Below are 12,471 nucleotides of genomic sequence, written 5' to 3' on the forward strand. Positions count from 1 at the left end.
TTAAAAAAAAACAAACTAAAATCCCAGTGCATTAAGGCTTGGAAACAGTTTCAGTTTGGAGCCAGACTGGGTTTTCTCTGCCACCTGTTTCGTAACCTAGAGAAATATTCCTGAACTCGCTGGCCAGGCTGCAAAACTAATTAATCTTGCCTGCCCCATCATCACAGGCCAAATCACTGGGCTCCCTGCTCTGGCAAGGGGCCTGGCAAGCTGCCAGCACACTCCCAGCACTGCAGTTACAGACATGAGGATTATTTGGCCACGTTCCCTTCCCCGCAAATCCATTTTATCCCCCCAGAAGCTTTAGGGAGCGCTCCCCATCCTTATAGCGGGGTGCAGCATCTCCAGTCCCGGAGCACCCGGGGCCAGGACCAACGCGAGCAGCAGCTCCAGCAATGGTCACCTAATGCGTTTGCCATGTCTGGGGCTGGCAGAGCAAAGGTGTCCCTGCCTGCAGAGCCTCGGGGATGGAAAACTTTTTAGGGGTTTCAAGGGAGTTCTGGTGCCCTTGGGACTCAGTTCGGGAACTTTGCTTCCAAAATGGATTAGGCTGTGGTACGTTAGAGAGAGGATGTTGTCAACAACTGGAAAGATGGTCATTAGCTAATATTTTAAATAGAAAAAGCCTTCAAGGAAGCTGGTTATCTTCTGCTCCCGGGGAGCAGGCAGACGTGGCTACCTTAACATAATGGAAGCCACCACGCTTTCACAGTCAGTTAAATTAGATGAAGGAACTGTTTTGTAAACCAGAAGACAAAGATAAAACATAAATTTGGCTGAGCCTCAGATTCTAAGATCAGTAACTTAAGCGCATTATCCAAAATATCTATTGATGAATCCATGAAGCCAACATATTAAATATTTCAGTGATCAAGATGAATCAATTGCTCGGTCTCAGGCTGACCTACATTTCACAAGCATTAGCAACCTCCCTGTCAATCATCTGTATTGCTGCTGACATCTAGTGGTAACATTTAGCTGCATTTCTGAATTCCTGTAAAACAATCTTACATTCTCTCAAACCAGAAAAAAAGAGAGCGGTTTCGGGGGGTGGGGGGGGAATGCACCACACTTTGTGAGAGGCTGAGATAATTACTGAGTTTTGAGCGAGACTGCCAGGACTACCTAATAGTAAAATTTATCTTTGTGAGCTATTTGCAAACTCAAAAGTATTCAAAAACACCCACATAAACATTTTCACATGGAAGGAGAAAATAATTAACTGATCTGGCATGAATTTGCTGAGCAAAGCACATCTTTTTTTAACTCCTCCCAATAAGATCATGACTGCTCTGAAGCAATTCAGCACTTAACAACCTACTCTTCTAAATACGCGTGTGTGGAAAGCACACGAAAGTCTAAGCACGTTTCCTCTTAGATGCTGTGCAATCGATACAAAAATCAACAGTTCCTCTAATACAGTCTGTTGATCTGCACGATGCGATCGATGAGGAATTCCGAGTTCAGACTGTAAAGGCCAAATGGAGTGATCTCAGCTGGGCACCGGGAAGGATTTCACAGCCCTCCCAGCAGCCTTGTCCCGGGGTCGGTACCTCCGTCTGTTCCCGGGAGCTCTCCTTTCCACGGGTCTCAGCTGCTTTGGTGATGGAAGGGGTCGGTAGATGTACCGCCAGCAGACCCATGGCGATCTACTGGTTAGTTCCTCATAGCTGAAGTGGTAATAGCCGCAGGATCCATCCTTGCCAGCATTTCTAATGGAAATGACGGCGGCAGGAGTCCAGAGAGGCTCCTGCAGACGGGCTGCCGAGCTCTGCGTGCGCAGTAAGTCAGACCTCCTGAACAAACCAGGCTTGCTGCAGGGCCGTAGGTGGATCTCCTTTGAATGCGCTGGACTCCCCGTGTTCAGGATGCAGAACAAAGCGATGCAGAGAGGACTTTTCCCTGGGAGTTTTCAAGACGATCACTAAAAGGCTTGGCAGCTGAGGCGGTAGCGCTGGTGATGGGTGTGGATACCAGCCGCAGTCCTGGGCTAGGAAGATAATTCAACCCTTCCTCCTTGTCTGGCACGGAAATGCCACGAGCGGTCAGGCTGTGCCTCGGGGACGGGGAAGAAAAACCACAGTTAAGAGGTTGGTAGGTTCAAAAAGAGCTCTCTTCCTTCATGACGAGCAAATGTCTTGGGTTCTGTGGCAGCAGAGGCTCTGTGTTGGGAGGGGGACGGCTGCCATGCACAGCAATAGGTAAAGCACTACTCTGGTATTCTGTATCAATGTTTTGCAGGCCTGGCAGTGGTCACAGTTGATGCCTACAAGCACTGGATATTCCACAAGTTGAAGACGGAATACTGACTTGTTTACCTGAAGATAATAGGACTTCGGGGTATTTCCTCAGAGAAAATATAAATTTTAATATAATTTCATAAGCTTTGGAGGTTAGCTTGTCTTGTAGCTTCAGTGATATCAAACTTCAAGTAGGAGCTAGATAGAAAGCTGTTTAGTTTTTGCCAGCGTATGTAAAACAAGACTTTTCTATCTGCATTGTAGATTGTTTGTGGACACTTCCAGATTCTTGTGCTTTCTGCAGTCATTCTGGGGACTGAACTCTCATTGATATCGACAGAGGTTCCATGAACAGGACACGTGCAGGAATTTGAGCGTAGAAGCCCACAGTGTGGTGTGGAGTAGTGAATTGCTTTTAGTTTGGAGATGACTGGGGGAGATGGGAAGAGCAACTGTACGTTAAGGGAACAATTACAGATCTTCTTCCCGGTGACGTCAATGAGAGATTTGCCTTCAACCTTCCACAGAAGATTTTTAGCTTTAATTTGGGACAATAAAGGGGTTTTTCAAAAGCACTAACAGCCACTGGGAGCTTGTTCAACTGCTCCTTCTGCCTTTAAAAACCCCTACACCAAAAGTGATAGCTAACAACATGAAATGGAAGTAAATAAAATGCATTTTCATTGCTGTTTTGAGTTACATAATTCTTGTTTCTTGATTTGTTAGTTGATCTGAATTTACACTGATCTAATCCATATGGTGACCAAGCAAATGGTCAGTAACTGGTAAACATGCAAAGCATAGCCACAAAGCGAGCAATGTCTAGGTGTGGGCCCTAAGCAGGTAACAAAGACAGGTAACAAAAGTTCACTGCCTACAGCTGTAAGTCTTTTGTGTCCACATCTACCACGCTAGATGGCCATTTCAGCGTTTACCAGCAGGTAACAAACACTCCCAGCTGAATAAACGGATAAGCTCAAGCACAACTAGGACGCAGCACTCACAGACATCAGTCAGACATCACCCTACCTGCGTGGAGCACTGTGTGCTCCTACTGTTCTTCAGAACGCTGGAGCCAGAGCTACCTTAGCGCCAGGTCAGCTTGCGCAGGGCAGGTTGCCCCTGGACAGTTGCATCCCTCCCTCGAGTCCTCTCTGGCAGCAGCTGCCGTAAGAAATGCAGTGGAACAAGGATCTAACAGAGGGTTCGGATCTACTCAGGACACCAAAAATTACTCCCTTCTGTCTTCTCCAAGATCAAGGCCACAAAGAGCCCTTACATCATCTGGTTTGATACCAAGGTCAGGCTCTTAATTTCAGCTAAGACTCCTCTGCAGAGCCTAGCAACTTATATTGGGCTGAAATATTTCCTCCAGAAATGATCTGTTAAATCAAAAAGGCATTAGAGCCAATGGGGATTACATCACTGGTCTGGTTAGGATTAACCAGTCTCACCATTAAAAATCCATGGCTTACTTTATTTGATTTTGTGTAGCTTCAGCTTCCACACGTTGGATGGATATTTGTACCTCTTTCTCTGTTCGGTTTAAGAACTTGTTAATATAAAGCATCTCCTCCCTGTAAAGGAATCTAATTGCCTCTTGATCTTCATTGTAAGCTGAACAGACTCAGCTGTAAGCTATTTTCTTCCTCCCTGAAATAATTTTTTATGGCCTTTTACTGCACAATCTCTATTTTTTTCCAACATCTTTAAAAGTATGAACAGTGGAATAGTTTGCAAATTTTTAATTGATCTCACTTAATGCCATATGTAGGTATCAAAATCATAATCCTCCTTTTATTCATTACCCTGCTCTGCATGGGATGTGCCCAAGAGGAGATAATTTAAAGAAAGAGACTGAAAAAAGGGGAGAGAAGGAAGAGGACAAGAGGAGTGGGCAGAGTTACAGAGTTTACAGTTAAAAACCACGTAAACCAAGAAAAAAAAAATCAAACTCAAATGAACCCTACAAACGAAGACAATTAAATACTCCAAACTCCCAAGTTTTGGGAACCCCAACTAGCAACATTGTGCGCTCTGTTGTTTAAGAAGAGGCTTCAGCAGAGCCCTCCCCGTCCTGCAACTCTACACAGAAAGTATTAACTAGGTTTTTGTGGTTTGAAATTTTGCGGTGGAGGTTTCTTGGGGAATTTGGGTTCCACAGTAACAAAGCGCTTGCACGTCTTTAGCCTCAGATCCCAGAACAGGACCCAGAGGCGCTTCCTCTTGAGGAAAAAGAAAAAAAAGCTTTTCTTGATAGTAGTGGAAATAACCACAGGTAGTCAAGGTTCTTCTGTTTTGCCAAAGAATTGCTGTTTCCATCACCTGAACAGCAGGGAGCGATGAATGGAGCTTGGCTTTGCTTCCTCTGTGAGTTGCAAGTCCTTCTCCTGTTTGCCCAGATGATACATAGCAGCTTCTCTCATTTCTAGGGCTGCATCCTTTTTTTCTTCTTTGCTTTCAGCCAGGCTGTTTCACCCTTTTAAACGTGCACGTGCAATGCAAATACAGAGTTGAGAGCCAAATTAGGGTAGGGATTTCTCCCTCCTTCATGCGGTAAGGCACTCCAGGCAACACGCCGTCCCCCTTCTGTTAGTTCAGGCAGCAGCGTTAGCAGTGAACACCGTTCGTTCCCAGCTACTGTCATTGGTACCTTTATCAAATCCTGATGTTACCATGCGCATCTTACGGGTTTGGGAGCTTTACAATATTTTCCAAAGTCCATAAATGACAGAATCCAGTATAAAAAAAGGTCAATATATTACTGTTGAAAGTTTTTTTTTTTCCTTTTTTTATACAAAAATTAAAAAGATCAAAATATATCACATTATTTACATATTGTGCTTCATGCTTAGAGATCACTGAAAAAGAACACACAGACAAATATTTTAATCAAAGAGAAATAGTCCATTCATTACGCTTACTAATCTTATTGTTAATACTGTAAGGATTGGCATTTGGATTTCTTTAAATATTAACAGTACATCCAAACGACTTACCACAGAATTAAAAGCTTTTATACGCTAAGGGCGTGCTCACATTCTAACCGAGGGTTTGCAGCCAGTTAGTAACATGCTCGCTATTAACTCCAACTGCGTCCACATGCCGCACGTTTGAAACTGGTTAGGAATTCCACTCGGCTTCAGTGTCATACCCTCGGAGAATGAGGTTACAGCAGCATCCTAAAACTCTGGATCAAATCCTCATCTTATGGAGGGGGAAAAACAAGTCTCCTTCTCCTGGGCTGCCTTTGGCTTTTCTGGGTACGTGAGACAGTACGAATTACCCGACCACGTCCACCCTGATTTACTGATTCGAGCACCGAAGCAGCGTAGTGGTTGTGGATTATAATTACAATGGCAGAAAAGTCTTTGTTTGGAAGGAAACATTTTGTAACTCTGCGACAGAGAGGTAGCCCACTGTCGAAGTCTCAGCTAAAAGAGTGTGGTCTAAGCCATGTTTTGCACAAGTGGTTCCTAAACCGCCCGAGCCATGACAGAAGCCTAGCCTGAGCAAGCCTGGAAAACAGGCGTTGCTCCCGACGATATTAAGGAGGATGGCTTTTCTCCCTTAGCCAGTTTTTGGAGCGGTGGTTCCTAGCACCAGCTGTGGGGAACAAGACACAAAGCCGGGTGGAATCCCGCTCTCCCAAGGCACGGCGTTAGGCCTGCCGGGCGTATAACCTGCTGCTTGGAGGCAGGGCAGCAGTACAAGCCACCGCCGTGCAGCAAGCAGAACTGCTCACGACCCGCTCAAGGATATACAAATACAGTTGTTATTATTACGGTACCTTATGCCAACATCCTGCTACGGGCAGTCCGTCTGGTCCCTGCAAAACAGAATTTACAGATTCAATTTCTGTTGACAGTGACTTAAGTGTCAGACCCCAAAACCCAAAGCTCAGTCCTCACAACGACAAAAGGTTTAGCAGCACCATTAATTACCATGCAAACCCCATACTGCATATGCACCAAAACAAATAGGCAGGCAATGTAATCCATGTGTCAGCACAACGCAGAATTAAATACACCCCAGGGTAAAAAAAAAAAAAAAATAAAAAAAAATCTACGCTTTCCTGTAAACAAAAAAAGTAGATGTTGGAACCACAGTTAATTAACTTTATAAGGTAGCATTTTTATTTTTTTTTGCAATCAGACATATATATGGAAAGCATGATGTGGAAATGTATTTTTTGGTAATATGCGCTTTTCAGTTTGGAGGCAGTGATGTAATTTTTTTTTTCCTGGATGATATCCTAATTGTGTTAAATTTGATCCTGCAGTACTTAGTTTCTTTATAAAATCTTGAGTTGCCGAACTGATTGAAATAGGATGAGTTGTGGACTATGCAAAGGGAGTGAAAATGTTTGTCTTTTTCTGATGGAGATACAAGAAACACAGAAATCAGAAAGGCAGAAGAGCTTACTTACCAGGAGGAAAACACTGAAAAAGGAAGGAGCCCCTTAGAAGAGGAACAGACTATGTATGACCGACTCTTTCAAGATACTTTAGAAGAAATAGCTGACTTCAGCTGCCTTTTCTGATGCTGGATTTTTTTTTTTTAAGGCTCTTGGATCTCTGATTGCATGAATTCCTGCATGTAGAGCCACAGAGAGCACACGCGCACTGACCCTTCCCTCAGAGCCACCGCCAGAGTCACTAGGGGTGGGGAGCCACGAGGACGCGTGCGCAGCGGAGAGAACTGCTAGTGCAAATAGAGGTCAAAATGCATTTTTACATTTTTTTACTGTAAATGTCAGTCATCACATTTTTTGTATTCTGTATTGATTTTATATGTAAAATAGCCTATGCCCAATAAAACAGACGCAGTGAAGTAAGGTTACCCTCTCCAGCTACTCATAGTGTAACAGGTCAAGTTATTTTCACATGCTTCCCTGTAACGTTAGTTAGAAAACATACACCATTTTCTGCTGACGCCAGTAAATATTTTGGTCCATAACTATCCATAAAAAAGAAAGTGCAACTTGTACATTTGCCAGAGGTGTCTGGGGATGAAGGGTAAAGGGGACAAGGCGCAGAGCAGTTGTTTGACCTAGAAGGATCCTGACACCGACGGTCACGGGGTTCATTTCTGCCCTGGGCTTTTTCTCCTTCCCGTGCACCCAAAATACTTATTTTGGCCACTGTAAAACTCCACGCCTTTCTACTCTGTTTCACTTGAGTGATTCCAAAATGAATCATCAACTTAAAAAGAGCTTTGCAACCTGGGTGTAAGGCTTGTGCTCCTGGACTGAAAGCCATCACCAAGAACCCAGCAAACCTCCACCGTGCGGTGGGATGGAGAACAAGGACAACACTCCCAGCCAACGCGCAACTAACCTCACGCACACGAGCGAGAAGGCGTGCAAGTGCGTCGCTGACTAGTCACGCAGTAGTTACAGATTGGAGAAATCGCCTACTGCAGTTTACAATGCCTTCAACGCCAGATAGGTCTTGTGTTTTCTCTATAGTTAAGACAGGAGATACTTGGTAAATGGAACATCTCTGGGGAGTAAATATGAAGAGCTGAAGCGGGCCTGCTGCTAGTAATTGGTTTCTTTGACACATATGAAAGTAATTTAACTTTTTTGAAAGAGAGGGAGCTTACTGCCCTTTTGTTTCTCTGAAGACAACTGCAAATCATCTAACATGCAGCATTTTCTATGGTTAAAAAAAAATTGAAAATAAAACAATGACTTCTTTTAGCTAGTCAGGCAGAGCCCTGTCGGGGAGCAGAGCATGAACCTTCCTGCATTAGGGCTGGACTTCAACCTGAGCTCTGCAGGCAGAGCTACGTCCTGACCCAGAAAGTGCTCTTCTCACCCCCAGAGTGGCGGTGACCCCCTCCAGCCACCGCTCCACAGAACGGGCTGGTCATTTTGGGAAAGCAGTTCAAAACCCAGCTGGAAATCAGACTCCCGGGGCTGCAGCAGCGCAGGCACCAGGGGAACCGAACTGAGCCATAGGTGCTGAGAGAAACCAGAACTAAGTTTTAGCATCTGTTATCATAGAATAATTTGGATTGGAAGGAACCTTAAAGGTTATCTAGTCCCACCCCCCTGCCCTGGGCAGGGACACCTCCCACCAGCCCAGGCTGCTCCAAGCCCTGTCCGACCTGGCCTTGAACCCCTCCAGGGATGGGGCAGCCACAGCTTCTCTGGGCAACCTGGGCCAGGGGCTCACCACCCTCACAGCAAAGAATTTCTTCCTCAGATCTCATCTAAATCTTCCCTCTTCCAGTTTAAAACCATTCCCCCTCGTCCCATGGCTCCCCTCCCCGATCCAGAGTCCCTCCCCAGCTTTCCTGGAGCCCCTTTAGGGACTGGAAGGGGCTTTAAGGTCTCCCTGGAGCCTTCTCTTCTCCAGGCTGAACCCCCCCAACTCTCTCAGCCTGTCCTCACAGCAGAGGGGCTCCCGCCCTTGGATCATCTTTGTGGCCTCCTCCGGCCCCACTCCAACAGGTCCATGTCCTCCTTATGTTGGGGATCCCAGAGCTGGAGGCAGCACTGCAGGTGGGGGCTCACCAGAGCAGAATCAGAATCGTAAAGGGGCAATCATCTTCTACGTGATCTCCCACTGCTTACACTCACTTCCCCGAGTGCCGAAGTGAAACGCCTTGTTCCAGCTCTGCTGCCTTGTGTCCTTCCTCTCCCTGGAGGGATTTGCTCCTTGGGATGGGGCTTGGCCACAGCAGAAACACACACAAGCCATGCAAGAAAGCAAGCGAGCAGATACCGTACCAACGGGCAGGGCACGCTCACCCCCACCAGGGCTGGTACACCTGGGTCCCCTTTGCTGCCTGCCATGCTACGGTCTCCCTGTTCGAAAAAACAACTGCTTGAGAGTTGAGAATGATAAAGGACACAGGAGTTACTCAGACACCCGTGTTTCAGCAGAGGAGGAGGAGGAGGACGGGTCCAGAACTTTACACCTCCTTTTCTGATGACACGGCAAGTCAGAGTTGTTTTACGGCAGGGAATTCACAGACACGTAGAGTCTGTCATCTGGGAAAGATCTTCTATACACAAACCAGAGGTTCACGTTTGTAACAGTGCGGTGAAAAAGATGAGGGTTAAATCATCCAGCATGTTGAGGGAGGAAAGGTGATCCATCAGAAATGCAATAATTAATTCGGTTCACATTCAATCTCCAAGCAAAGTAAAGCATATTGACTGAAGGAGCTTTTTGCTGGTAGAGCGGAGCTGTACGGCAGCTCTGGTTGCCATTGCTGCGCTGGCGGGGTGAGGAAAATCACGCATTTAGGAAAGAAATGGGTCTTTTGGAGCACGCTGGAGGAGGTACCTGGCACTACTAGTTAGGTGCAGCTGAACTAGGGGCTAACAGCTACATTTAAGCAGTTTTAGTTCAGTAGTTGATAGGAATCATTCTTGCATCGTGCACCCTCAAAACATTTTCAGGAAAGGATCTCTCTGGTTTTAGTCATACAAAAAATAGTAATGAAGAGGAGGTAAATTTTACCAGGCCAGATAACTTCTTATAAACCAGTATAGATTCCCCCCACCTTTTTTTTTTTTTGTGGGCCTTACCAAAGGAAGGAGGGGCTCTGGAAGGGGACTTGGGAGATCCACCTTCCTCAGGCTCAAACACCAGGCGGTTTCCTGGAAAGCCTCTGTGTACCCGCTGCACGGTGGTGCCTGGGACGTGCCCGAGAGGGACAGATTGGAGCCAGGAGCTGCTGCCTCGGGTGGAGAAACATGGGGAGGTCTCTTCTCCCTCCCAGAGGCACTTCTTGTCATCCCGGGGAGCCCCAAACATTGCTGATCTTTGACAGCACTGAGATGCTATCAACTCCGACCCGCTTCCCCCACAGGAGAGCCGGAGCCGGGCTCATCCCTTGCTGGTTTTGCAGAGATGAAGGGATGGAGCTGACCTTGTTTTCAGATCATAGAATGTGTTGGGTTGTAAGGGACCTCTAAAGGCCATCTAGTCCAACCCCCCTGCAGTGAGCAGGGACATCTTCAACTAGATCAGGTTGCTCAGAGCCTCATCAAGCCTGGCCTGGAATGTCTCCAGGGATGGGGCCTCCACCACCTCTCCGGGCCACCTGGGCCAGTGTCTCACCACCCTCATTGTAAAGAACTTCTTCCTAATGCCTAGCCTAAACCTGCCCTGCTCTAGTTTAAAACCATTGCTCCTTGTCCTATTGTTAAGTGCCCTTGCCAACAGCCTCTCCCCAGCTTTCCTGTAGGCCCCCTTCAGGTACTGGAAGGCCGCTATAAGCTCTCCCTGGACCCTTCTCTTGTCCAGGCCGATCACCTCCCATCCGCTGTGTTGAGTTACTCCCCGATTCCAAACGTACTCAAAAGCCAGGCCGGCAGCTTCACCAGGGCATGCTATCTCCCGAGAAGAACATTACTGAAGCCCATTGTTCCCCACTACAATAAGAAGGTCTTTACACAAAGATTCTTTATTTTTACTGCTGTGGCTTGCTCCCATCTGGCCAGAAAGGAGCCCTTACAGCGAGCAGTGAACTTCCAGCAGTTCAGATAAAACAAACCATTAAGAAAAGTGAGAAAACAATAACCATCTGCTTTGATTTACTGCGAAATAAAGAACTACCAAATCCTCCCTCCCTTTCCCTGGCTGCGAAGCCGCATCCCCTTTCAGTCCCGGCACCGGGCACTTAGAAAGAGTGAAATAAAAGACGTACCACGGGACAAGGCTGATCCAGTCCGGGGGGACCTGGTTCCCCCTTCTGCCCTTTGGCTCCTTTTCTCCCCGGTATTCCTCGCTCACCCTGTTGGCACAACAGGAAAAATATCAGGAACAGGAGGGGGAACCCCTCGGCTTTAACTCGCGTGGCACAGTGGAGCCCCCCACCTCGTCCAGAGCAGGGACGTTTGCATTAGTGAAACCTCAACCGAGTAATTAAATCACTGTGAAAAATCTCCAGTTAAAGCTGGGTGGAGATATTTTAATAGGTAATTTTATAACTGAATGAACTAAGCGACCGGTTTCTGCTAGAAACCAGGTTGGTATCTGACAGCAAGTGGGAGCACCAGCTTCCAGCCGCTGCCCCACGCTCAGCTGGGCTCCTGCCTCCGACTGGGCACCCCTTTATTTAAGGATCCCTGTAACAAAACCTTTGACTTGGATCCGTTTTCAAGGTCTATAAACCAAAACTAGCGATTCTTCACAACCCAGAGCTGTCAGCCTGCTCCATTTGCCCACAATGGTTGCGCTGGGGGAGGCACAGGCTTGCAGAAAGCCCTTCCAAGTGGGTAGGAATTAACTGCCTGTCCTGCCCTACACTGGGACCACGCAAATATTTGTGCCGCAGAAGAAGCCTTACACCAGTGCCCTGAGAAATGCGGCCAGGCCGGAGAAGGAACCAGCACCCGGAGAAGCATCGCTGCCTGCCAAAAAGAGCGGCCAGTCCTGCCCCCACCAGCATCTCCACAGCCATAACGCACTCACCTTCTCGCCCCTTTCGCTTCTCTCTCCTTTCTCTCCTCTGAGACCTGGGAAACCCTATCATGACAATTTTTAAGGGGTGGGGAAAGAAAAAAAAGAGAGGTTTAAGTTTAGGGTGTGAATGTCCCGGCATCTCAAGTTCAACGTAAGCAACCTCCAGCGATCGACCCACCCTCCCGTGGTGAAGAATATGACATTTTCTTCCTGTTGACTTTGTCTGTCAGCAGTTTCTTGGGACAGCTAGTGCTTTACCTACCCCAGTAACATTACACCTATTATCAAGAGATTTTTGTTTCACTGAATCCAATGCAAATGTTCTCAATTGGAAAGGGAAACCCCCGCAGCATCTTTAGCTGAGCAGTTACTGCTGTGCAGTGGAAGTTGTCCAGCAACTGGCATGAATTAAGCCCTTTCCTACAGACAGCGTTCTGCCGGCACTGCGTTTAAGGGACAGTAGTCCATGCAGTGTTAGCTGCGTATCTTTCCAACAACCTCAAGCAATTTGATGGCGTGCCTGTTGTTCATGCTTCTACACATCACAATTAATGTTTTCCATACTCACATCCAATCCTGGCTCTCCTGGCTTTCCCTGCAGTTATAAAAATAAAAATTAAGATGTGCCATGTTGAGTTTGCTGTTCCAGGCAAACTTACATCCAGTTGGTGAAATACAGGGTAGTGACAGCATGGCTTTGCCCAACAGCCCCCAGGACTCGAGGGAAGCTCGGGATAGTGCCGGTACACCTGGCTCTACTGGTGTGGCTGGACCCACTGTGGCAGGGATTTTATCAGCCCTTA

General features: G+C 46.9%; 2 protein-coding genes across 14 annotated transcripts in view; one reads left to right on the forward strand and one right to left on the reverse strand.

Moving 5' to 3' along the window:
- HNRNPAB (heterogeneous nuclear ribonucleoprotein A/B) overlaps positions 1-7,087 on the forward strand; it is a 30,824-nt gene extending 23,737 nt beyond the window's left edge. For 4 of the 13 annotated variants that reach the window (XM_074604062.1, XM_074604065.1, XM_074604051.1 and 1 more), the window contains one exon: positions 6,806-7,087. The gene's annotated coding sequence lies outside the window, so the exon portion shown is untranslated. Of the gene's footprint in view, positions 1-2,241; positions 2,945-6,625 lie in introns of those variants that run through there. The other 9 variants (XM_074604060.1, XM_074604064.1, XM_074604049.1 and 6 more) reach the window with 3 other exon arrangements.
- The window catches only part of COL23A1 (collagen type XXIII alpha 1 chain), a 195,573-nt gene continuing 187,567 nt past the window's right edge, over positions 4,466-12,471 (reverse strand). The window contains exons 27-32 of the mRNA XM_074604048.1: positions 12,237-12,263; positions 11,678-11,731; positions 10,911-10,997; positions 8,980-9,057; positions 6,031-6,069; positions 4,466-5,101 (exon numbers count right to left, since the gene is read on the reverse strand). Of these exons, the coding sequence (XP_074460149.1) occupies positions 5,099-5,101; positions 6,031-6,069; positions 8,980-9,057; positions 10,911-10,997; positions 11,678-11,731; positions 12,237-12,263 (288 nt within the window). The 3' untranslated portion in view covers positions 4,466-5,098. The remainder of the gene's footprint in view (positions 5,102-6,030; positions 6,070-8,979; positions 9,058-10,910; positions 10,998-11,677; positions 11,732-12,236; positions 12,264-12,471) is intronic.

Source organism: Larus michahellis, chromosome 11 (genome assembly GCF_964199755.1).
Source record: "Larus michahellis chromosome 11, bLarMic1.1, whole genome shotgun sequence".
Lineage (NCBI taxonomy): Eukaryota > Metazoa > Chordata > Aves > Charadriiformes > Laridae > Larus > Larus michahellis.